The 26,669-nt window shown below is 39.2% G+C and overlaps 1 protein-coding gene across 3 annotated transcripts in view; it reads right to left on the bottom strand.

The window, feature by feature from the left end:
* Positions 1 to 26,669, bottom strand: part of LOC107588190 (exocyst complex component 6B-like) — a 101,302-nt gene that overhangs the window by 22,203 nt on the left and 52,430 nt on the right. For 2 of the 3 annotated variants that reach the window (XM_016276215.1, XM_016276216.1), the window contains exons 16-20: positions 18,071 to 18,182; positions 15,568 to 15,702; positions 15,258 to 15,437; positions 4,454 to 4,595; positions 1,789 to 1,862 (exon numbers count right to left, since the gene is read on the bottom strand). In XM_016276215.1, the coding sequence (XP_016131701.1) occupies positions 1,789 to 1,862; positions 4,454 to 4,595; positions 15,258 to 15,437; positions 15,568 to 15,702; positions 18,071 to 18,182 (643 nt within the window). The remainder of the gene's footprint in view (positions 1 to 1,788; positions 1,863 to 4,453; positions 4,596 to 15,257; positions 15,438 to 15,567; positions 15,703 to 18,070; positions 18,183 to 26,669) is intronic. The other variant, XR_001609556.1, reaches the window with a different exon arrangement.

The raw sequence follows: 26,669 nt of genomic DNA, 5'->3' as shown, positions 1-26,669 counted from the left end.
GCAAAACTACACAAGCGCCTTCATGGTGGAGTCAGGTTTAAAAAAAAAAAAAAAACTAAATGGAAAACAAGTAGCACTGCATCATGATGGCAGGAGGGACAAAACAGAATTGTTTTAGTGGAAGAAAGAGCTATCCGTCACTGTCTGTCAGCTCATTCATCCAGTACTCCCTGAGCATCCAGCCCATCCGTCATCCCCTCTCAGTCTCTGACACCCGCCCAGGTTGGCCACTTCGGCAACGAGGGAGGGGGTCCCAAATATGGACCCTTATAACCCCGCTATTATTGTTTACCATTCTCTCTAGATCTCGGAATTCACGAACACATGCTGCATTCTTCTTAACAGCCTTTTTTCAAACTTTCATTTGACGTGTCCCCCCAAAAAAACTGTAGTTATGTTTGATAGAACTGATTCACAACCAGATATAATTATTTTATATTTTTTAGGTTGTTGCCTATTTTATTTGGGCAGACAGTTGAGAAAGTAGAAAATATTAAACAAACAGTGAGAGAAGTGGGATCGTAATCGAACTTGCATCTCCCACATGTGCATCACTGCTTTTCTAGAACTGGCGAACAAAACTGATATATCAATGTATTGCAATAGTTTCTTTAACAATTCTGAATTGATTCACAAAATTTAAGAACTGATTTAGATAAATTCAGTGAGATGCACAAACACTAACTCGATCCCTTAGCTGTTTTTTGGAGTATGCAAGACGTGAGCAGCAGGACTGTACATGAAAGCCACAATGTTGCAAAAGAACAACTGTTCAGTATAAAGAATATTCTAAGATTTTGTTTGAAACTCGTTCATTAAAATAAAATCAATGGGATAAAGTTTCTAATATTTTATGATGACAATACTGCCCTAACAAAGGCAACAAGCAGTAATCCAAACAAACAAACAAAAAAAGATGGTTTTAAGTGTGGGTTTTGTAGTTACTGCAATTGTCTCTAAATCAGAGCATGGTTGATCCAAACCTATGAGATCTGGTCATAACTCCTTACAAAATGTCAAGTTGCTGTATTTTTCCTTTAAAATCCAATAAATCCAATCAATAATCGTTTCAGGACAAAGATAATGATCGTTTCTGGGAAAAGGATATCTGAGGCAGAATAGAATTGTGAGACGCTTACATATGCCCACAACATTCATGATCTGGAGTTAGGCTACAACAGATTAAATGGTCAAATGAACTGCAGCAACAAAATCTATTCTGTGCTAGTAAAGTGCTATCAAAATGTCCTCTAAACATAAATAATGGGATAAGAGAATAATGACTTGGGCTGTTGCCTTTCTGGTTGCAACATCACCTTGATGTCTTCTCAGTGTGTTTCAGTTAGTGTTTTTCAAGCCAGAGCACAGGCCAACGTTTCCTATAAAGGCTCCAGCTCTGCAGTGTTCAAGAGTGCAGAGGTGCAAATGGGATAAGATGACCCATGAAGAACCATCTAAAAAAAATTCATACCTTAAACCGAACAGGAGGAGGTCTTGAGGCCACCTCCGCACCACAATGGTAAATACAAAACCACCAAGGTGAATATCAGGCCAGGCCTTGGGACCACAGATATGAATACAAACACACATACAGGCTCACACATTGAGGAAAGAAACCTTGAAACAAAACTAAGGCTAGCGTGAAGGTTTAGGGGGTTGGGTTTGGCGGTAGAAGGGAAAATAAGAGAAAGAAGGGGGGGATGTTAAGGGGTAAACAGGGGAAAACAGAAGAAAGGGGAAAGAAGAATGAAAGAAAAGAAAAAGGAGTGGAAAAAAACAAAGACCTACTTGTCTCAAGTCGATGAAGGCGAGCAGCAGAGTGTCCCCCTGGAAGCCAGGCACCGGGCCGGCCCTGGCAAACCCTGTGGGAAAGAGAGAGGGATAAAGAGAGCAGGGAATTCGCCATGGAGCGGGAGATTGGCAGACGGATGACAGCCGGGACAAGGGGAGGACAGGGGGAGGTTCAATGGGGGCGGGGGAGGTAAAATGGAAGGGGGCTTTGAAGGTTTTGAGGGTACTGGCAGAGGGGGTGGAGGGTTAGTTGGGTGGTTCAGGGCAGAGTCATGTCTCTTGGTCTGCCACCGGCTTTGTGCGGCCCATTCGAAAAAAATCATCATCAAACTCTCATTAATTCTCCCCCAACGTTGATCTGACAAGCCAGAGAGAGGGGATGTGTGGGGACGAGGGGGCTGCCTTTAACCCGTAACCCAAAACCTGACACCGTTTCCCATGAGGCCGCTCTCCCAGACCAGTGGCATGGTACTGAGCGAAGGGGCCGACAAAACTTGTGAAAAGCCAATGGGCTTGGGGGTGTGTGGGGAGTGCATGAGTTGTAGAGGTTTCTGAGGGCCATTGGACCTTTCTGTGCCTTTGGACGGGAACCCGTAAACAAGCGGCTTCGCCATTCTGAAAAACGGAACATTTGACACGCGGGGACAAAACAAGCCGGGGCCAGGAGAAATCCCTTTCACCTCGTGATGCTGCGTGCCTTTCTTGCCTCTCACGCAAATTACACGCCTGCCATCTTTATTTCTGACCCCCGCAAACGCTGAGCCAGCGACTGCTTACCCTTGCGCTTTTGTTGCCACGTCTCGGTCAGAGACTGTGTCGATTTTGCGAACTACCCCGCTCGCCTTTTTACAGGAGAGAGACCTGCAACAAAAGCAGCATGGTTCACGTAAGAAAAGAAAGTGATTAGAAAGCATTCCAGTATATCACTGATAGTCCATTTATATGTACCCAATCTTAAACAAAGAGATTATGAATTGCGGTAACACTTCACAATAAAGTGAGTAAAGTAATATTTCCTTAGTTGATGCACTGGGTATAACTAACAAAATCATTAACAATAGTTCAATTAAACCCTACTAAGACTGAAGTAATGCTTGTTGAATCACACACTCTATATATTCTTGTTAGACTCCTTTAGGGGTACAACAGCTTGTCACTTGGGCAGTACCCTCAAAGGGACATCTTTGTACTTATTCACCCCCAAAAGGTTCATAATTAATGTGCACCTTTTAGGGGTACAAAGTTGTCCCTTAAAGGGTACTGTCCCAACTGTTGCACCCCTAAAGATACAACTTTTGCAAAAAAAAATTCCGGACATTGCTACCATCAAGATGCTTGTCCACACCAACGCTACACATGTAGACTGTTATGCCCTTCTTTCTTCTAAAACAGTTTCCAGACTTCAATACATTCAAAATGCAGCAATCAGAATACCTGCACTTCATGGTTTACCCATATTTAACAATATTTGGGCCTGCTTATGATCAAGCATATTGCACATTTTTTGGGCCAGCTTATGATCAAGCTTTATACAAAGATCCTTATCGTTTCTTGACTTCATTGGGTCTTCATATCCCCCTCCCTCCCCACAGCAAAGACACATCCAAACTGTTGATAGATTTAACCATAGACATATAGTCTATGCATTCAAGTGGTTACACTATTTTAGTTCTGTATTATTTCCTAAAACCCAACCTTGAAACCATAAACACAGTGACCTGTGTTTCACCAAGACTGTGTATGTGAGTATGGAGGGAGGGGCCTTTCTTTTTACTTGAGTGCCATTTTGATTAAAGGTCAGTTTGGTGGTTTGAGGCATGTAAATACATGGGGGGACATCCAAATCAACAGGACATGGTCTCTAAAGATGAAAGCAATCACTGACATGGTACTTATCAGGCTGCTTGGTAAACCAAAGGAAACCACACCAAAAAAGGTGGCATACGGTGTGACTGACATGACCGTTTTATGATGGGGGTCATTCTCTCTCTGCCAGTGACCTCTGCGCTGGCAGAGGATCATGGTAAATCCATTATCCAGCCGGGGTTAGGCACTCAAAGGCAGTTTTAGCTGTGGTCACATGCAAAACTGTAAGGAGAGATGATCCAAGCAGGACTGCCAGGTTTTCACAACAAAACCCACACAACTGCTACACAAACCTAGCCAAATAATAGCCCAATCGTGTTTCGGGGGGGGGGGGGTTCCACTGGTACAAATCGTGTTCCGGGGGGAGGGTTTAAATTACTCGTTTTTTTTGCCGGGGTTCCCCTGGTAAAATTCACATTCCAGGGGCTAAATATCACGTTATTGGGGTCACTTCAACCCGTGGACATGAAAAACAACCCACGGCAACAGTGTTAAAGTAGCCCAATTCCACAGGAAAACCACGGACCTGGCAACACTGGATCCAAGCGAAAAATCTCAAGCACTAGCCAAAAGTGCATACTCTTCTCACCTTTTTCCTCTAACTTTCACCTCAATCTCTATGAAAGTGGTGTCAAATGAAAAGCTGGTTACAGCAGACAGCATTGTGGCGTAATTAGTCTCCAGTACAAATTAGGAATTTTTTAATTGGGCCACAACAGAATAAAGCACAATCATGCAATCAGGTTTAAGGAGGCTTATGAATGGTCATTCAGCTTTTGCTCCAGGTCAAACTTACTCTCGCACTCTTTGACATCCACGTTGAACTGCTGCAGGGCTCCCATAGACACTTGCCTGACATCAGCCTCCAATAGCAGCTGCAGTAGGGAGGTTGAAAGGTGTTTACAAGCTGACATACATGCCGTCTGAGCAACCTTCCCCTACAGAGAAAGAAGGAAAGGGAAGGGAGAAAACAAAGATATGTGAGGTTCACATATGGGATATCTTTCACATACAGCACAACCCTTTACAGCAGGTGGTAAAACTATGGACATTCATTTGAATTAAGTTTGCATGTTTTCCCCTCATTTTTATCCCTGTCAAACTGAAACTCATGTGATACCTTTCTTTCAATCGATTGGCAGAATCTGCTGCATTCTGGTCTCTTATATAGTCTCCATGAACACACACACACACACACACGAGACACTATTCATATTGTATTTACAACCAAACAAGACCATGAATACATGCAATAACACAAACATAAAAAGTGGAGCTTAGCAGCACTCTGGTGGACATTTAAGCCAGGAGAACCGCAGTGCTGTTTAAACATCAACACACATTCACCACCACACATGCAGATACACATACAAATTTAAGCTCCAAGCCGAAAACCTCAAATATGCCCTTGTCTGCCGTCCAGCACCTTCCTGACAATCAGGCTAATACTTCAGGGGAGATCCAAAGCTATTAATATGACACTAAACCTGAAAGAAAATAGCAGACTGGTGGGCCAAGAGTCTATGTGGGATTTTTATCTGATGGGGTCAAAAAATAAAAACAAAACACCATTATACAAGAGGACTTCCTGCACACTGGAAACACTTGGGCAATAAATCTAGTGAAAGGAGTGATGAATGCACAGCAAATCCGTAAGAGAGAGAGGGGCAGGTCTTTTTTTATCCATGTGAGATGGGTAGAGAATGGAAGGAAAAACAGAAATCAAGACAATGCCCTCTTTGCTCTGAAGTTATCTCATCCTTTCCTCCTCTTCCTTTGTCTCTCTCCATCTGCCTTGGAAATTCCACTGTAATCATTTCTTAAATGGAAGCCACTAGCATTAACTAACTAACCAATGCTCAGGTTAAAAAAAATTAAATAAAATAAACACAAATAAGGTAATAAAATAAAAAAATTAAAATTAAAGCATAATATAATAAATATATATTTTAATATAAGATAATAAAAATTCAAATAAAGTCATAAAATAAACTAAAATGAAGTACAAATAAAAGCTTAAAAACTAGTTTTCTAGTCACACTAAATATATGTCACTGCATTTGAAAACAAAATATCAAACCAGTTGGCATCAGAAACACAAATGATGTGTGAGACCAATTCTCAACTAACTTTACTTTTCTGAGCCAAATCTATCCAACTACTCCAAAGATTTTCACCACATTAACTACGGACATGTTTTGCACTTGCACCCTCTTTAAAATTAATTCCACTTGGCTATATATAAAGATATCTAATGCAATGAACCTCATACAGTTTTAAAAATGTTTACAAATACTTTTCAGGGTCACTTCACATTGCGAGCACATGTGCAGCACAGCCACGACATAAGGTTGTCCTTACAGAATCAGAGGGTGAGAACTGGGGAGGATCGGCATTTCCGCATCAGTTGGCCATATGGCTGTTTTTTTAAAGTGACGTGACATGTGACATGTGGCCAAGAATGGTGACTCATACTCGGAATTAGTGCTCTGCATTTATCCCATCCAAAGTGCACACACACACCGTGAACACACACCCGGAGCAGTGGGCAGCCATTTTTGCTGCGGCGCCCGGGGAGCAGTGGGTCGGTGCCTTGCTCAAGGGCACCTCAGTCGTGGTACTGAAGGTGGGAGAGAGCGCTGTATATTCACTTCCCCCACCTACAATCCCTGCCGGTACGAGACTCGAACCCGCAACCTTTGGGTTACGAATCCGACTCTCTAACCATTAAGCCACGACTTCACTTAGCCAAAAGCTTCTTTGTACACAGTCGTATAAAGTATACAGTACACACACACACCTGACCGACAAAGACCTGAATGGAGGTCAGATGGGGTCGAAAGGAAAAGCTCTCCCTTCCTCTCTCACTCCAAAAAGAGGATGGAGGAGTGTGATTGTGTCCTGTGTGGGGTCAGGTCCCATGTGTAATTGCTCTAATCCATCTCCAGCAGCTTCTGATAAACCTACAGCCTGTGTTAATCTACAGATGACACAGATATAATGAGTAGAAAACTGTTTAGTGTGTTCAACATGACCGGTGCATAACATGGCTTAACAAATACCACAGAATGGTCAGCACAGCTACACATATGTACACACATTGCAGTAGTATTCAGCCAGCCACTAATCAGGCTGAAGCACTAACTAACTAGGCGATTATAGATGATTAGAGTGCATGCTATGCACTGCAGTGATTAAAAAATAAACACACTTGTTTTCCGGCCTACCGTCTGTGTATGTGTAATAGCCGTAATAAATCACAGAGGCAAAAAGTAGTACGGGGTTTGTTGTTTCTGGTCCTCATGGTGGAATGAAGACACACGGATACCTGTCTCCTGCTGGTGACATTCTAATCACTCATGAGTCATTTGGTCTGATTGGAGGCGTTTGTAAACTCAGTGTGGTAAGCTTTGATTTTTTGCAACAAATAGAGTCATAACTGATGATTGCACATCTTGGAGGGGGTGAATAGATATTCTATTTCCTTGCATTGATCTGTAATTTATATGTGCATTCATATTTTCTGCTGTTCAATTAATGAAGAAACTAAAAAGTTTCAAGCCCTCAATTCTTACTGGACAGAAGCAAAGAAAATGACATGAGAGTAACTGAGATTGATTCATTTACATTTCTAATTAATTTTATATCCGAAGCAAGTCATAACATAATATCATTCAAAAATAATACAAGAATGAGTAAAAGGGAGGAAGTGAGAAACGGAGTATGCCACAGCACAACGCTAAAACAGAAATGTAAATTCAGAAGGGTGGAAAAACAACGACAATCCATATGGATTGTGACCAAAAATGCAGGAGAGACCAAGTGTGTCCATGACCACTTAGTCATTTTCTCTTCACTATCCAGTTTAAAAATATTACAATATAAAATGTAAGTTAATTATTTATTTCAAATCAATTAATTTATCTGTTTTTGAATAAATTTGTTTTTGTTCATTATTTCTGCTTTTTTATAGATAAACTGAACTATATATTGAAGGAAAAACTACTATACAAAAAACACAAGTTATGTTCCACAATAAGTTGGCTGCCTTTAAAGAGTCTAAAATAAATTAGTTGTAATGACTACAGTATTTCAAAATGTGGAAAACTAGATGTGTCTAAACTCTTGAAGAGCAGTGCATGTATCACACTGTATCAGAATGTGAAGAAGTTTGAAATGAACTGAAAACTTGGTAAAGAACCTAGATAGCATTTCGGACATCACAGGCGAATCAACTAGTGATTAATCTCAGATGCATCCATTTACCGGCTTCAACCAGCCATGTTTAAATCTGAACAGATTAGCTACTGTCAACACTTAAACACAGGAGCCTTCGTTCAAACATACAGTATGTGTGTTTAGGGTCTGATTTAAACAGTTCTGCTTCGTATGGCACACCCCTCTCACAGTAGCACATTTGTTTTACAGTTCAGGGCAGGGGGATGTTAACAATTAGCTCAGGGGCTCAAAAGAGGGAGCGAAATTCAAAAAAAGGAAGAAAGTAGAAAAGGGTGAAATGAGTGAACAGTTAGAGGCCGCTTGCCCTCCTCCTCTCCAGCCCCTTAATTGAACAAAGGCTCATCAAAGCCCTCATTAAAAACTACTCAACAGCAATTGGCTGTCAAAATAAACAGAACACACAGTACAGTGAAACAGAAAGAGAACCAGTAATAAAGCCAGAAATAGGGATCAAGAGGAGGAGGAATACTAGAACAAAAGGTTCTGGACAGTGGGCCAATGATACATTTCTTAATAATAGTATGTTTGAAACGTCACAACACTTCTACAAACAACCCCAACACACACCACATGCGAGCCCTGAAAAAACTCAGCAGAGAGCGCAGAGGTTCTCTCAATGCGCTCATATTTCAAATGCTCCCACTTATTTATGCAACACACACCGATCCCTGTTTGTAAAAACAGCATATATACACTCACGACATCCTAATGAGAAGCAGAGACTATCGCTTGAGGATAACCGATGCCTGTCTGCATTGATTACGCTCTGGTCGGAGGAAGGGTGATAATATGTTGAACTTCCCGACACCATGCTGTACCATTCCAGCATTTCACAAACACAAAGGGAAAACGGAGACGGCAGCCAATGAGTTTGGAGCTCAAATCAGATTTTAAGTAAATAATGACAAAGTGTTCCTCTTACAAGGTGTTTGATGATATTGATATTGAAGGCCTCTCTGTTACCTCTGGGTTTCCACAGCTACAGTACAGTAGGCCAAGAAGCAAATCAGAAATCCAACACACATTTTGACACCTTGCTTTGGAAATGAATAAAAGAGCTGTTTTAAAGGTTTTAACAAAAGCCAGATGAAATTTTCAACCAGAAAAATGGATGATACTGTGTGTGATCAAAAGAGCCAATGCAGTTGTGGCTCCCACTCTCTGAAAGACTTTTGAAAATTACCTGCCTGAATAAAATCACTTAGTCACACTAGCTTTTCATTCAAGTATTTTTGGGATACTGCATTCAAAATGCTAGATGGGAACACTAAAATAAAAAAACAAACACTTTATTTGATATGGATGAATGTTTTATTCAGTATAAAGACATGAGATTTTGTGAAGCGGAATGGCTGCTTAATTGTTTTTGCAATGTTTTAAATAAAAATAAATTCAGAATCAAACTTGGATGGATAAATAACTAATGAAAGTGATTTACAGCAACAAAGCAATCATATTCTACTGTTCAAAAGTTTGGGATCGGTAAGATTTTTGTATGCTTTTGAAAGAAAAAAAGTATCTTATTCTCACCAAGGCTGCGTTTATTTGATCATTACATTAATACAGTAATAGTGAAATACTACAATTTAAAATAACTTACATATTGTTGTTTTAAAATAACTGCATCTGATTTGCTGCTTTAAAAAACATGTATTATAATTATCAATTTTAAAAACAGTTGTCCTGCTTTGTGGAAACCGTGTTTTTTTTTGTATTCTTGGATGAATAGAGAGTTCAAAAGAACAGCATTTATTTGATAAAAAAATTAAAATAAAATTTTTCATTTTGGCCACTTTAATGCGTTTAACTTGCTCAGAAAAGTATTTATGTCTTTAAAAAATCAAATATTTGGACCCCAGTGTAAGTTGTTGACATTAAAAGTGGATGACTTAGGCAACACCAGAAATGACAACCATTGGTGATGCAATGAAGCTGAGCAGAGTTCAACTTCAGGCAAATGTACAGTGTTACAAAAACACCAACTACAAATGGGAGAGCAGATAGGGGAGCTCACATGATCCACCTCATACATTTAATAAGTAACAATCAAGATTTTGAAACAAACCACTTCCAAATTCAATCAGAATCCCAAAGCTGAAAACACTCTGCTAGCAGACAGAGGACGTCTATTTTGTGTCTGCGTAAGACACTATAATATAAAGCTCCCCATATAAGCTGCCACATTTTCAGAGCATCTTGCCAGCATCAGCTCAGTAATGACAAGTTAATGCAACAAAAACACACTGCATGTTGAGATTGCACACAAAAGGTTTTATGGATCAGACAGCAGAAACACTCACGAAATGTCTGCTGAAGCATGTCAGTCCATGAACAGACCACCACATAGAAACAGCGTGTTATGGCACAAAAAAGGCTCCACAACCCTAAGTGCCCTGCCAATCATTCAGTTCCATCAAGAAAAATACAGTTTTTCCAATAAACTTCAGGAAAGGAGTCGACTTCATGAGATTTTTTTCCCCCCTCAAACCACAGTGTACAGCCACAAACTCAAATCCTGACTGTTACCTGTTGTTCTATATTCTTAAGCATACATGAGTGGGCCTTGTGTGTTTAATACAGGCCTTAACATACTTTCCACAGTAAATCACCATCATATGATGCTTTATGTTGTCAGTGCAAGGTTTTAAGCAAACATCCATTGTCAAATTTTAAGAGGCTTGTTTACTCTGCATATAAGCCTATGCAAAGTAACATTACTGGTGCAGGGCACACAAAAAATCAGAGCATTAGCTGAATTTTACAGTAAAGGTCTACAAACAAATTCTAGAAACCTAAGGGACAAAGCAGCATTACTGTCACCTCATTTGTGTTCCATAACAAGTATTAAAAATGCATTAAAAAAATCTATGAGTGGGTCAGATGAATACCAGGCAGCATGCGGAAGTACTGTGACAAGAAATGGCCAAGGTTATGCCTGAAGTTAGACCACACTGCAACCATACTCACCGGTAGCGTGGCGTGCTCTATAGCATTGCCCTACAGAAGATAGACAGAGACAAAAATGTAGGTCAAAAGGTCACATTTATGAATCCCCTTGGGTTCAAATGAAGTCGGTCAACCGCACTGTCCCATATCAACTTGGCCAAACTGTTTACGATCGATACAGAAAGTCCCTCTGAGTGTCAAAGATGGTTTGTGGTCAGGTGGGAGAGGCCGAGCAAGAGAGTGTGACTGATGGGACTGTGGCTTTGGAGTCATTACCAGAGTTTTTGGCTGTGAACTTGATTGCAGGGCCACTTTCACACACACAAACGGTCAGTTCTTGTCCTTTCCTGAAAACCATCAGGAGTGTGAACTGGGGACACGGATGGGGCTGACTGAAACAGGATGCACTATGTTCACATGCAGAGCTGGAATGTGCAAACACAATAATATAAGCAGCATATCTGGAAGAGTACACGATCGTTTGACCGTACGTGTGTGGTTTGGTGTTTTGAGTGTATGAGTGTGTATGCGTCGACGGAGAAAGTGAGACATTCAGCCTGACCTTAACCCAACCTGGGGTCGTACAAACATTGCCCCCTGTTGGTCAAATCCAGCCAAGAATGTGAGGGCTGTTTTGCAGCGGGCTGAAAGGGTCGTACTTCTCTGTTACTGAAAGCTTAAAAAAAGGGCAGTCAGGATTTAAGAGATTACAGGAGTGCAGGAAGCAGCATTACTGCCACCAGCCCTGGATCAGAGACAATTCCAACCAGTTATGCAGACACGAGAAGGTGTTTGGTTGAGGCCCGTAGGAAGGAAAACTCTTAAATTCTTTGATTATCAGAACTCCCTCATGACAGGGGTCAGGGCCGGGCTGTGCCCGTGCTAAACTTCCTTAACCAAAGCTGAAACCTAAGGTCACGCAACAAGATCTTTTTAACTCCATATCAGCTGAGCCACACTAGGGCTTGCAAGCCCAGAACACTGCAATCCTCTTATTTGCTACGACCATACTTAGCTTTCCATCAAAGTTCAAGTGTACTGTGAGTACAATCTTCTTTAAAGCGATGGTGTCAAATAGGGGAGACCACAGGCTTAGGCAGAGCATGTTGGGTACAAGGATGGATTATGGCCCAGGCCAACAGAGCCTGTGCACCAGGACCATGAGGTGAAAGACAAATAGCATGACAAATAAACATTTTAAATAATAATAATAATAATAATAATAATTTAACATTTGTATGAAATAATTAATTACATGCATTATTGTTATTATTATTATTAATAATAATAATAATAAATTATTGACATACACAACTAATCAAAAGTTTGGATTCAGTATGATCTTTTTTAATAAATTAAATAAAATATTTTATTCAGCTAGGATGCAGGATCAAAAGTGACAGTAAATACACAAATTTACAATGTTGCAAAAGATTTCTTTCAAATAAATGCTGTTCTTTTGAAACTCCTATTCATCAAAAAAATCCTGAAGAAATGCATCAATGTTTGAATTTCAATGTTTCAACAAAAAATGTTGAATTTCGAATATTCGCCGAATTTAAAATAAAAATCCACATTCGAATGCAAAAACGTTGCATTCGAATTTTAGGTGTGTGACAGGCAGTATTATCAGTGATAGGGCTGAACGATTTTGGAAAAAAATCTAATTGCGATATTTTTTTACCAATATTGCAATTGCGATTTAATATGCAATTTTTTTTTTTAAAGCTCTTTATGTTCTGTATTATTCAACAAAGACAAGCTATAAATCATTGTATAGTATGACCAACACACTATTAGACAGATTAAACATAAATGTTCTTTTCCGTAGGCCAGGCCTATATGTTACGATGAAATTAGGTGATGCATGAATTGATATGAATGACATTTTTATTTAACAACTACAATCACAGTATATTGACTGATTTGTTGAAATTCAAACCTTGTAAGCATGTAATAATTATGACAACATAAAGCACTGACAAATAAGCCTGGTGTAAACATTAATATGAAAGTCAGTAACAAATCACACAAACTAAAGTAGATTACAGAAATATAAAAACAAATCTGCTGCTTTACCACACTACTTTAGGTAATTCACAGTCACTGTAATAAACATATTTAAACATGTGCACTGCACTTTTTAAACACTGTCTGTTAACTTTAGACCAGTGGCTCTCAAACTTTTTTGGTTGCGTCCCCCTCAGACTACCAAATAATTTCACAAAACATTATGAAAAATTAATGTTTTTTTAATTAAAAAAACCTACAGGGAAAAAAACATCTGCATCACTTGAAACACTGAAAAATAGCATAGAGAGAATAACTTATTATTATTATTCTCTCTGTTATTTATACATTTTTTGTGGGTTTCTTGCTGTCTGCTAAGGCATAGGACACACAGGCTTTCCTCCTCACCAACGACATTAAACACCATGTCTACACCGGACGCGAGCGGCAAAATACAGTAGAACCCATTATAATCAGTGACGCTGTCTACACTGGATGCAGCGGAACATTAAACTGATGCCTTGTTCTATTTATGACGTACTGACACAAAGTTCAAATGATTTGCAACGGTCGCTTTGTCACGTCCAGTGTAGAGCTGCTGTGGTGCGACGCGACAACTGTAGCGTCTGGTATAGACACGGTGAGTGAAGCCGAGAGCAAGATATGCCTCGTCATAGTTTCTGCATTTAGCTTTTAAATGACCAGCACCTGCCTGGGTCTGTGCGACTTCATCTATGGCTTTTCTCTTCGCTTTCACAAACCGATCCATCTCCCATTCTAAGTTACGTCCTTTGGCTGTTTACTTATTTATTTTCATTTTCTGCTGATGGCCCTCGCTCGACTTGAAGCAGCGCTGCTTAGACCGATGGGTGTGTGTCATCAAAGTACTGCGAGAGCTATAAGAGAGCGCGGACGTCTCCTTATTCTTTCTCTCGCTGTACTTTGATGTCATACACTGATCTGATCTTCAAGTCGAACACACCTCTTTACTCTCGCGTGTCACGTGACCGTGTAATCGCAACCTCTGCGATTGAAAAATCTAATTTTTTCATATCGCGATATTATCGCAAATGCAATTAATCGTTCAGCCCTAATCAGTGATGCACAAAATGCGACGACGATGTAAGTGTCATTGCGTTTGAATGCTTTTGTTATCCAGTTGAACCCACTAGATGCGGCGCTGCTACGTTGTTCATTCAAAATATTGCAGAAAAAGAGAACAATCAGTGCGGGGAAGATGTTGTTTACGTCAAAACCGAAACCAAGCCGTTCACACAGAACGCATATTTATCGCATTTTCTAGAGGGACATCTATCACCGTTGCACTCGCGTCTCGCACAAGAGAGACGCATGTTTAGAAAGCTATGTAAAATTTATGTAAGTTCAACTTTTAAAAAACATGTCTCAAGACTTTATGGCAGTTTTCCCCATCCCACTCTCAAGTTTTTAAATGAAGAAAGTACTCTTTGAGATTGGTTTTCGGTCTTTTGTATTAAACTATACATACATGCATGATGCTGTTTTGTTTCCAATTGTTTAAGCAACTTTATTAATTATATAAGGTTTATAAACATTATTTTAAACATTACGCACTTTTTTCCAAAGATAGTCGTGTTATTTTATTATGCTTTGAAGAAACGTGCATAATATTTTGCTCGATGCGCCCTCTTGTGGCCTCAGAAGAGAAGCCAAAGCTTTTTTTCCCCCTAACTGGAATTATGACTTTTAAATTAGAATATAATTTGAATATTGATCATATTTAAGTAAAAAATTCGAATTTAGTTTTTCAGCCATTTTGACAGCCCTAACTGATACTAATGGAAAAGTTTCTTGAGCACAAAATCAGCATATAAGAATGATTTTATGAAGGATCATGTGACACTTAAGACTGGAGTAATGATGCTAAAAATGCAGCTGTCATTACATAGATAAATTACATTTTAAAATACATTAAAACAGTCAAGTTATTTTAAATTGTAATACCATTTCACAATATTGCTGTTTTTTTATCAAATAAATTCAGCTTTAGTAAGCATGGGAAATCTTACCAATCCCAAACGTTTGAATGGTAGTGTGTATAAAACTGATGTAAATGAGCAAAAGAGAAGCAAAGTGAGTGCCACCCTAGACGGTTGCCTTCGTCGCCACTACAAGATCATACTTTAGACCTACATCAGTTCTATTTTTAAGGAGCAAAAGTTGTTTTAGCAAAATATAAAGCTGCAATATCAGGAAGGATAGAAAGTCAAAATTCAGACTAAAGTGAAATTTGGAATTGGACAGGACCATAATCTTTTCTTGGCTGTGTCCAAAAGCTGTAATTATTTTAAGTAATCAGAGTGCAAAAATGGCTTTTAAACAAAAAGAGAAAAATCTTCATAAGTGTGTGTGGATGAAATACTCACGGGCAGGTGAGTGAACACTGCAAAAGTGCTACAGAGGAAAGCGATGAGGTCACTCAGGTAGTCACTGGCCTGCCCACCTCCCTGTGCTGCCATCCAATCATAATCAGCCAGCTGCAGAAACTGGTCAATTTTTTTATTCAGGTTAGTGTAGATCTCCTCTTCAGCGGCATGCCTTGCGTCCTATACAGAAAGAAAGAGAAGAGAATAAACAGGCACAATATGTATTGTAAAAATACTGAATAATAATCCACACAATCCATGTGTGTGTGTGGGGGGGGTGGGGGGGGGGGGGGGCCACCTTAGCTCCTACCTTGAAGGTGGAGGTTCCATAGAGTTTGGTGGCATTAATGGTATCAGGAGGCACGTTGGTTATGTTGGAGATGAACTCTTCTAGGTAGTGACAGGACTGCTCCAGGTGAGTGGTGTTGATGATGATCTGAACCAACTTTGGGAATCAAATGTGATTTCAAATTCTGACTAATCCATTTTTGTCCAAATCAGTTTTTACTGGCAAAGCACAATTAGTTACATGCATGAAAAGGCAAAGTTTTGCAGGTTTGTGTCATTGAAGACATGAGTAACTGGAGTAATGGCTGCTGAGTAATGGCTTCATTCCTGTAATGGCAAATTCAGCTTTGCCATTACAGGAATTAATTAAATTTGACAATAGAAACAGAAAACATTATTTCACAATATTACTGTTTTTACTGTATTTTTGTTCAAATAAATGCTGCTTTAGTGAGAATAAAACTTCTTTAAATAAAAAATTACCAACCACAAACTTTTAAGCAGTAGTGAATATTACTTTGCTAAACTTCATTTATACAGTTATGTTGCTAGATCAGCATCTTTTACTGGTACAGGTACACATCTAATAGAGCTTGTCTTTCAATAATAATGCAGCATATTTTTAACTGACCTTAGTAAAACTGCATAGGTAGTACAGTCATCACAGAGAAAAGCAGTGCTTTCGGGAAAAAATTCTGGAGGTATGAGTAATAACAACCAGCAAAAGCCCCAAGTGGGAGTAATTCCAAAGGGGAAAGGGCATAGAGAGGAAGTCAAGGGTACATTTAAAGGGACAGAGAGAATCTGTCTGTGGGAAACAGACCAGGAGCTATTCTACGTTCAGTTAGCTGTTCTGTGGTGTAGAGTTTGAGGTCCACAGGCAGGGCAAGGCTGTCAGCAGCAAGGCACTGAGGCACATTGGTGCTAATTGAGCCCAGACATTTAACTTGGACCCGGTCTTCCCTCCCTCCCTCTCTCTCTCCAGTCATGGTGCACCATGCAGGGAGGGAAGCCCAATGCAGAGCCCGGGTCACACTTCCTCCAGATCCGGGGCAAGACAGGGGGAGGAAGGAGCTTGATATCTGATCTGATCTGGTGTGTGTGTGTGTGTGTGTGTGTGTGTGTGTGTGTGTGTGTGTGTGTGTGAAGGTAGTTGTAAGACTAGACTTTGCTGTGCAAACTACCTGAAACCAACAATAAAGCTTTTGCTTTTTTTAAATACAATACTGAAAGTCTTTCTTTCTTTCTCTGCTATTCTTTCATCATTTTCTCATCAGCGGCACCCAACTGAACCAAACATATCTGGATTTGAGGGGTTATAAACGGGCCAGACTGCAAGCAGAATCAGCAGAGCAGAGAAGAAACTAACCACATTTGAGCGAGAAACACGGGCAGAGAAAAGCAGAGATGGAGTGAGAGCAGGGTGGGAAAAATTACCCATGCCACCAGCCAGTGGCAGGTCATTTTGCCATACCTGCCTGTCACTGTTGTGGACAGTCCATTTCAAATTGGCCTTTGACATTAAAGGAACACTCCACTATTTTTGAAAATAGGCTCATTTTCCAACTCCCCTGGAGTTAAAGTTGAGTTTAAGTTGAGTTTTACCATTTTCAAATCCATTCAGCCGATCTCCGGGTCTGGCGGTAACACTTTTAGCTGTAGCTTAGCATTGATCATTGAATCTGATGGGTGGAACCATGGGTGCAGCAGGCGCAATGATATTACACAGCGCCTGAAAATAGGCTTATTGGAAGTTACCTAGCTGGGACTATTTTCAGGTGCTGCGTAATATCATTGCGCCTGCTGCACCCATGGCACGGCAGCAAAGTTCCTTGATTATTACGCCGGAATGGGAGTATAGTTTCTAACCATATCGGCCTAGAAAATCGCAACTTTTAATTTTCCGTCGGTCTTAGTACATGATGTAACTACAGAAAAGTCAAGTTTTAAATAGGAAAAATATAGAAACTCTTTGGTCATTTTTGAGCGAGATGCTAACGGTCTAATCAGATTCAATGATCTATGCTAAGCTACAGCTAAAAGTGCTACCGCCAGACCCGGAGATCGGCTGTATGGATTCGAAAACGGTAAAACTCAACTGTTTAACTCTAGGGGAGTTGGAAAATTAGCCTATTTTTAAAAAATAGTGGAGTGTTCCTTTAAATGCAGTTTTTTAGATACAGCAATGCACTTTTTTTTTAAGTAACAAATTTTGAAGAGTCTGATCATTATTTGTCAAGATCAAGAGTTTTATTTGATTTAAATAAAAAATAGCTGGTAAAATAGCTGGTAATTAAAAAAAAAAAATGGTTCCCATCCTCGGTGAGAAAAGAAAGGCTACTAGAGTTTTAAAGTGGTCTATCTACAAGACATGTGGAGAGTGAAATAATCTTATTATTCAAGACCAGGTTTCCACTAGTGCAGAAAACTAGAAGAGAGTGGACTGATACAACATCAATGAGGAGCAACATGGATGTGGGAATATAAACACAGAAACAGATGGAAGAAAATAAAAAGATCCTCACCTCTGCCAGTCCTACGTTTTTCTTCTTTATGGCATAGTGTAGGCAGTGGCTAAGGGTTCGTGTGAGCAGGAGGTTTGTAGACTTGCGGATCATGTCATCAATTTCTGTAGAGCTGAACATGAAAATTCACCTAATTAGGATAATAGTTATAAATACATACGTTTATATCTATAAAGTAAATCCATAACACCAATATTCAGGATTGGAGGGGCAAACTGTACCAGCAGGGGGCCGTGTCCTGCCCCACACACAACAGGAAATTTATTCAATTATTTCCTCTTTTTAATAAGGAATCTGTATTAGCTGACCCGAAAAATGTATAAGATGCTCAAAGTCTAAGTTACTTAGAGCCCTTAAATTAAATACACTACTGTTAAAAAGATTGAGGTCAGCCGTTTTAGTTTTTTTTTTATGAATGAATACATTTATTTTGCAAAAATGCATTACACTGATTAAAAGTGACAGTAAAGATCTTGTTACAAAAAAATTATTTCAAATAAACACTGTTCTTCTGAACTAGAGAATCCTAAAAAAAAGTCAAGGTCAGATTTATTTATAAAGCACCATTAAAGCAACGTAAGTGCTGACCAAAGTGCTGACAAAACATGACATATCACTCTACAATAGAAAGGCTTTCTTCTATCCTAAAAAAAAAAGTATCACGGTTGATACAAAAATACTAAGCAGCACAAGTTTTCAACATTAATAATTAAAAAATTTATAAATAAATAAATAGTAATAGAATAAATAATAGAATAAATGAAGCATTGGTGAGCCTAAGAGACTCCTGGTCTCATTGAACACTTCTAGAAATACTTGGTGCAAATGATTTTCTTTCAGACCCAACATATGGAGAACAGAATCCTTAGTGAGATGTTTTTGTGGTCCAGATTTACATAAGCATCGTTCTGACTCACAGAGTGTCCCATGTGCTCTAATCACACCCTTAATACTCCACCTCCTCAGAGAGAAAAAAGGCACAAAGTGAAAACAAAAGTATGTAGTGAATAAGATGGAGAGGCCTACACACATGAACACTCACAGACACAGACTTTGGGTGGGATTTAAAACCACTCATCAGGGCCCAATAACACCCTCTGGATTTCAGTAACGCATGTTCCAAAAACCAAAGAACAACCACACACAGATATACTGTTTAAATCAACATGCGGGAAAAAGGGGGATATCACTTTTCTTTACTCTTCTCTTTTATTGAAGACTGGTGGGGGTGAGGAGGAGTAAATCTTTCTCTACTTCCCCCCACAGATTGGTTCACAAATAATTAAAAGAGTCAAAAGAAAGAAAGGGACAATATGTCTCAAGCGTGTCTGTCAATGGGAGCCAAGGCCCAGGGTGCAATAGTTTTCCCCCTCAATCTGGGCAACAAACACATTCCTCGCAAATTACTAAATCATCGCTCATTGTGTTGAGAAAAGCAGAGGAGGAATTTGAAAAACGTTCCTCTCCTCAGCAGGGGGAACATCTCTGAGCTCCCTCCACTGACTTGGCAAGAGGAGAGCCGAATGGAGCAGAGAGATGAAGGACATAAAGAGAGAAAAGGAGGTGCCATTCGACCACAAGATGATGAGAAGTTGCTTTTAGACCAATGCTCAGATTAAAATATGAGCAACTACTGTCCTGCTGCAAACTCTAGGTAACCATGAGACATTTTCTGTGTCTGTTTCGTTTAAGCTTTGTTCAAATTTTAGCAAATGGAATGTTGGGTTACGGTCATTGGCTTGTTGATTACGATAAAATAGCTCTGATTTTGTACGTCACAATTTGGAAATGTTCCCGGTATAGAACTAGGGTGAAAAAGAAAGGCCTGGCTTTAAATTGAGGACTTAAAGTGAGGCATTGTTCTTTTTGTGATGATCTGGAAACTGACAGTTTCTGGATGAATCCAAAGGCCTCTGGCTATTCCTCATCTAAAGAGGGAGGGGGCTACAAAACAGAAAGAGAAATTGTAGTCTGATTAAAAACAGACGGTTTACTGACATTTACATTTGATTTATTCATCCATTTAACTCTCACTATTTCAGTGAAAATTAGGGTTGGGATCGGTCTGATAAACAATGATCTGAGAGAAACAGATGAGCAGGGAACCAACGGAGACTGAAAATGTCCAATTAACTTCATTGGAAAAAGAGAAACTAAGCAGAAGCAGCAAGCGAGACAGATACAGCTCACATCAGTTAGCACAGAACGTATGTTCATTAGTTATTCAACCATCACAAAGAGTAACGTTACAGCTAGCTTCAACTCAAGGGTAACTTCAGGTTAATATGGTAAATGCGCATTTGTAAAGCGGCTCTTGTGAAGGAGGTCTAAAGTTCATGCATTGGTTGGGGGGGGGTCACATACATTCCTAATGTCTGGTCTCCAGGCACCTGCACATGGACTTGACCCCCCTTCCTTCCCCCTCTGACCGCATCTCATCTCAATATTAGTGGAGAGAGACCACAAATACTAATTGCCTCCGGTGGCCTAGTCAGGGTAGTATGCAGAGCTGTTCCTTTGCTCCTTTGGTGTGTCAGTCATAGGTTTCCGTTTCTAATATCAACAGGGTTTTTTTCTCAACACCCTTCCACACATACCCAGAATCCTGACCCCATCATCCAAGACCTCTGGTTGAATGCCATCTGGCTGCTTCTTGCCCTCTTACTCAATCACACTTGTGCTAATAGGGAGTAATTTTTACAAATTTGTCAAATACGAAGATCCAGCGAGTCGAGACATTATTTGATAGTATTCTTAAACTAGCTGTGTGTATGGGGGATTTTGGCTTGATCTGGAGCCCCTGGACCCCACACACCGAGGCACTCCTGTGAGCGCAGCCAAAAGAGGTCAGATGTTTATTGTTGAATTTTAACTGACATTTGAGCATGGGGCTCAGCCACGTTCTAAAAACCACATAAGGACATGACTGGTGAATGTGAGGAGGCAGTGAGTAGCCAAAGTCTTGGTAGGGGTCCCAATAAAAGTGAGACAACTTCCTCCGCCAACATACATACAGTATTATATATGGCATGGACACCTTTAAAACACAATACAAATGTAAAATACTAAATGGCTTCTTTTTGAGTACTATTCCCACAGAGTTTAAAAGCCAATGTTTTGATTTAACCACTACGTATAGGATAATGTTTAGTGATGACTATACAAAAACCTTTAACTGCAGACCGCCACAATCGATCAGACATAATCACGTATTCTAGACAGCCATGCAATAAATTAGTTTTGATTATGTTTTTCCATCTAACCAAAGGGTGCCTCATTTATAATCGAGGATCAGACTGATCAAAATTGCAAGCAAATAGAACTCACCACCAGTGTGAATGCCTGTAGATTAAACAATTACACAAAATTAGTAATTAGGGAGATTTAACCAAACAATTCACTTTGACAAGAAAAAGAGAATACCGCTGTTCTTGGCTGAAAAACTTTATACATATTTCTAATTATTAACACAAATCTGACATAAAAAAAAAAAATATATATATATATACATGATTTTAGCCCGATTTTTCCCCGATTTGCTTGACGTAGGGTGTCGTGGGGATTCGTAAACGACAATGGGCGTCGGGACGCAAGATTTCATCGTTTCAGCACGTGTAGTGTGTCATAGTGGACGACAACCAATTCCGCGTCTGCGATGCTTCACGACATCACAACAGAAAAACTAGCAGGTTTAATTTTTTTTCCATCATCCACGACAAGTTCTGTCACATTGGTGACGTTGACCAATAGCAGCACAGAAGCTCTTTCATACACAGGTTTCAAACATGGAAAAACGAAAGAGAGATGATGGTGCTGCTAGGTGGAATTATGAGATGGAGGAAAGGTTCGTGAAGCTGTGGCAACCGTACTCCTGCCTGTATGAAGTGTCATCGAGGGACTACCATGAAAGAACAAACAAAGAAAAATGGTGGAGAACTATAGCGGAAGCACTTCAGTAATGTTTACACTCTTGTTTTTGGAAGTCAGTTGCTAGTTCCGCCTTCTCGATGACATCATGCGCGTCATTAAAGACGGCACGCGATGAATGGTCGGGAAGCAACGTATAGTCTGACATGTTTCTTGTCCATGACATGACAAGATTTTAGGAGACAAAATCGTGTAATCTGACACAGTGACTATCGTGACCGACCAAAATATCATGTAGTCTGAACCCGGCATTACACTTCAACAGCATCAAATCATTATTACTAATGTAGGTTTATTACATTTAATAATTATCGATTGGAGACATGAAAACAATTCACTTCTTACTCCTAATATTTTACTTGTACATGTCCATTTCACATAAACGTAGATTTAGATTACATTCAAACATTTCGCAGATGTGTGCAGCTCTGTGATGTTACACAAAATTAAAAGAAATGTTCTGCTTCTTTCAGATCCAAACTATAACAACACAACAAATTAGGCTGTCCTAAGAAATGAAAAAGACTAAAAATAGAATAATACAAATCAATAGAACAAAAAATGAGAATAATACTCATTATTAATAGTTGCATTTTTATCATATTTTTCCCTTAAATAATCTTGCAGGTGTGATTGGGCTCCAATACTTTGCACCTCTGATATAAACCAAGAATTTACCCTCAATGTCCAGAGCAGCTACAGAGCAGCTGGACAGTTTAGAAGAATTTAGCACGCACAGACTCTGTCAGACAGGAAAAAGGTATTATTGCTCATTTAAAATCATTCTTGCAGTGATTGTAGAATGTATCTCCAAAAACAATACTTGCACTGCAAAGGTAGTCTTTGGACAGGGCAATCAGTGCTTGAGATTAAGCCAATGAGCTGGGAAATACATTCACCTTTTCAAGACTTTTCTACTGTTATCATGGGCATCATCTTTCTGACCACTCTACAGGCGACACTGTTAAGAGTGTCTGGCTGGCTAGACAGTTTCTCAGACACTAATCACTAATGATGATGATAATGGAGTAGTAATTTGGTAGGATGCCGGTTTCTACGTGTTCTCTGTCCTGAATCATGTTCCATCATTTCCTCAGTAAACCTTCTAAACTGCAACACAAACCCAAAAACTGCACAAACATACACACAAGGATTAGCATACCCAACCGGGACATCCGCTTCTAAGGTAACCAGACCTGATGGGGCCAGAGACAGAGAACATCAAACGATCACAATCGGGAGGACTCTTCTTAGTACATAGCTCAATCAGAAGGAGGCAGACAGAAATGCCAACGATAGTTCTACAGACAGTGACCTTTAGCCTCGATCCCATGACCTACTGTTCTGTTTAGGAGATTAGGAGAAGCGGTGAGATATCAGATCACAACACAACGTGACTGGGGTTAAGGGGTGTTTGGGAGATTAATGGTTAGAGATTTTAATACAAAAGGGTGAAGGGTGGGTCAGAGGTGACCCAGAATTTGAATCCTGCGTGAGTAAGGTTCTTAGTTTGAGGGGAATAAATCCTTGACTACTGTACTGTACTTTAAGGTGCACTATGGAAAAATGTACTGGATAACCATATATGTCCAAATTAAACATGTCTAATTAGTGACACAAAGGATATAGCAATAATGTAAGTGCAGATTCCAATAGACAATGTAATGTTTATTCTATGTGCACACCACAGTTATGTTCTGTAAACATACTCTACAGTTCAAATATTTGTGGTCAAGTTAGTATGTTTTTGATATTTATATTTTTGAAATTAAAATAACTTCTCTATTTGAATAAAATTTAAAATTTAAACATTTATTTCTGTGAAGGAAATTTTTAAATCTTTATCAGTTTTCAGTGTCACATTATTCTTTTTTTCATGAATAGAAAGTTCAAAAGAACATCATTTATTTGTAATAGAAGTCTTTCGTAACAAATGTCTTTACTGTCACATGTGATCAATTAAATTTGTCTTTGCTGAAAAGTATTAAGAAAAAATAAAAGAAAAGGTAGTGTAATTGTGGATTGTCCGATGGATTTTGATTGTTTTTGTCATAATTGTGGACTCCACTATTCTTGGAGTTAAAGCAATTTTTTAATGTAATGTTATATGCATTGTTCTTCGTGTGAGCAGTCTTTAAAGAGCAGGTCATATGGGTTTTTGAAAAATATCTCTTTTGCAGTTTATAACGTAGCTATCCTTAAATGAAAACAATATGCAACATTGTTAATCAAAAAAGTGCATGATAAATAAAGTTATTGTCTCTCAAAAGAGTCGATTCTGAATCGTCTTAACGAGTCGTCATATATTCAAATCTTTTGCCTGCTACCGGTATACGTCACTGGGTAACACATTTGCATAATCCCCGCCTGACTGTTCGAAATACGAACAGAGTCTGACCTGCCCACAAACACTTCCGCTAGACTACTTAGTGTGTTTACATCATGTTGAGAAGACGCTGTGTTCAAGGATACCACAGAAATACAATTCAAACCTTTTGTTGTGTGCATGTCATTTCACCAAGGACTGCTTCTCTAATATTGGCTTTTATCTTCATTGGCTTCTAATCTTCTTAATTTGGGCTAACAAGCTCTCCGAAGCACAACCTGTAAGTACGATTGATACGTTATGTGTACATTTTCAATTGAGTGCTCAAAATGTCAAGTTTTTGTGCTAATAAGTGATGTATACCTAGTGCAGCTTTAGGTTTCCAGGTAAAGCACGATATTACTTTATCTTACTTGTCTTACTGAAGTAGTTCTGATAATTCGCTGTGAAGCCACTAGTTCCTAAGAATGTGTCGATTAATGTAGACTGACGTTGCTCTAATTACTTCGTTTAATAATAAAGAATGTAGTGTAGCACACAGACTTTATAATCATTGTGAAATTGCTGTTTATTTTGCTGCACCGGCAGTTATAGGGTTCATGCGGGAGAGACGAGCGAGTTAGTTAGGCCGGTGCGCCTGTGATACAGCTGTTCTGTGTTCTGATTAAAAGTTAAGACACAGAGCGTCTTTTGTCTGTCGTTCTTCAAACATTACAGTAGACATATTTTGGTTTACAAACTGTATTGTTTCATCAGTTAGTCACGTTAGCACTCGGCTAACGTATCCACCATTATTGTTTTAAGTGTTCACAGTTTAGCAGCTAAACTTTACTTGTGGGCACGATTCGCATACATAAGTGTTTTTGTATTTTATGTGTCTTTATTATAAGAGCGGATTGGAGCACTATATTATTGTTCTATGTAAAGGTGCTTTGTCAGTAGCGCTCGCTAACTTGCTCAATGACTCCTCTCTGTGCCAATCACAACAGGCTTGGCTACGGGCTTACATTTCTGCCACAATTCTGCGCGCGAAAGATCATATTTTGAGCCCACAAAAGTGCATTTTGCACGCACGCGATCTGAGTTTTGTGGAGAAAATGTTCGTCTCGTAAAGAAAAAAGTCTTTTGAGCGCACGGAAATCAATTTTGCATTTAAAATACGTTTTTGGATGTGTGCAGACCTTCTCTTTTGCGCATGCAACGTTTCACTAGCTTGCTCACCCGATACCCCCTCAGTGCTCGCTAAATGCCAACAGCTCGCGTGCGCAACACAACCCAGTGTTACAATGTGCCATAATTCCAGCCAATCAGAGAACGAGGCTGCTAAATTCTGATTGGCTGCCTTGACAACCAATCATAACATTTCTTGCATTACCTCGACAGCAGAAGAGGAAAAATACAGTGCATGCATAATTATTATGCAAGTTGATATTCTGATCATATTTTTTTCCAAGCACATTTTACCAATTCCAAACGACATCAATCTTAATAACTACTATTAATCTTGTATTTAATAATTTATAATTGATATATAATTATTCATGAAGGCTGAAGTGAAAAATGTCTTATATTCAGGTGTGCATAATTAAGCAGATTTTCTTTTACAGACAAAATGAGCCAAAAAAGTGATTTAACTCAGACTGAAAGTAAAAAATTATTAAATACCCATGAGAAATATTCAAAACTAATACAATATTAGAAATGTATGAATGCATAACCATTGGACATGCTCATTGGGTCAGCAGGGTCAGTCAAAAACATGTGGAGAAGAAAAGATGCATGTTAACTGCAAAATAATTAGAAATTAAGGTGAAGAATTAGGTGTGAAATCACCAGGAACCATTTAGTCTCCAGCGCCACCATTTTCCAGAACTGCAACCTACCTGGAGTCTCCAGAAGTACAAGGTGTCAGGTTCTCAGAGACTTAGGTTAAGTATAGAATCCTAAAAAATGACCCATACTTAATAAGAATCACATACTGAAGTGTAGTAAAATGCTTGAAAACTGAGGAAAACAAGAGGATGTGGTGCTGGTCCTTCTCAACTTATGTCTATAAACCGTATATATATATATATATATATATACGGTTTATAGACATAAGTTGAGAAGGACCAGCACCACATCCTCTTGTACCACTGTTTGAAGAATGTATCTTCCGGAATCTGGCAGTAAGTTTTGGGAGTAAATTTTTAGTCCATCTCGAGATTTTATCTGTAGATGATAATCTTCTTAATAATTATGCACACCTGAATATAAGGCGTTTTTCACTTCCAGCCGTCATGAACAATAATATATAGATTATAAGTGATTAAAATACAAGATTAATAGTAGTTATTAAGATTGATG

The sequence above is a fragment of the Sinocyclocheilus grahami genome, unplaced genomic scaffold (assembly GCF_001515645.1).
Source record: "Sinocyclocheilus grahami isolate Dianchi unplaced genomic scaffold, SAMN03320097.WGS_v1.1 scaffold99.1, whole genome shotgun sequence".
NCBI classification, from domain to species: Eukaryota; Metazoa; Chordata; class Actinopteri; order Cypriniformes; family Cyprinidae; genus Sinocyclocheilus; species Sinocyclocheilus grahami.
The sequence above is the reverse complement of the archived record's forward strand: the minus strand, read 5'-3'. Positions and strand labels throughout refer to the sequence as shown.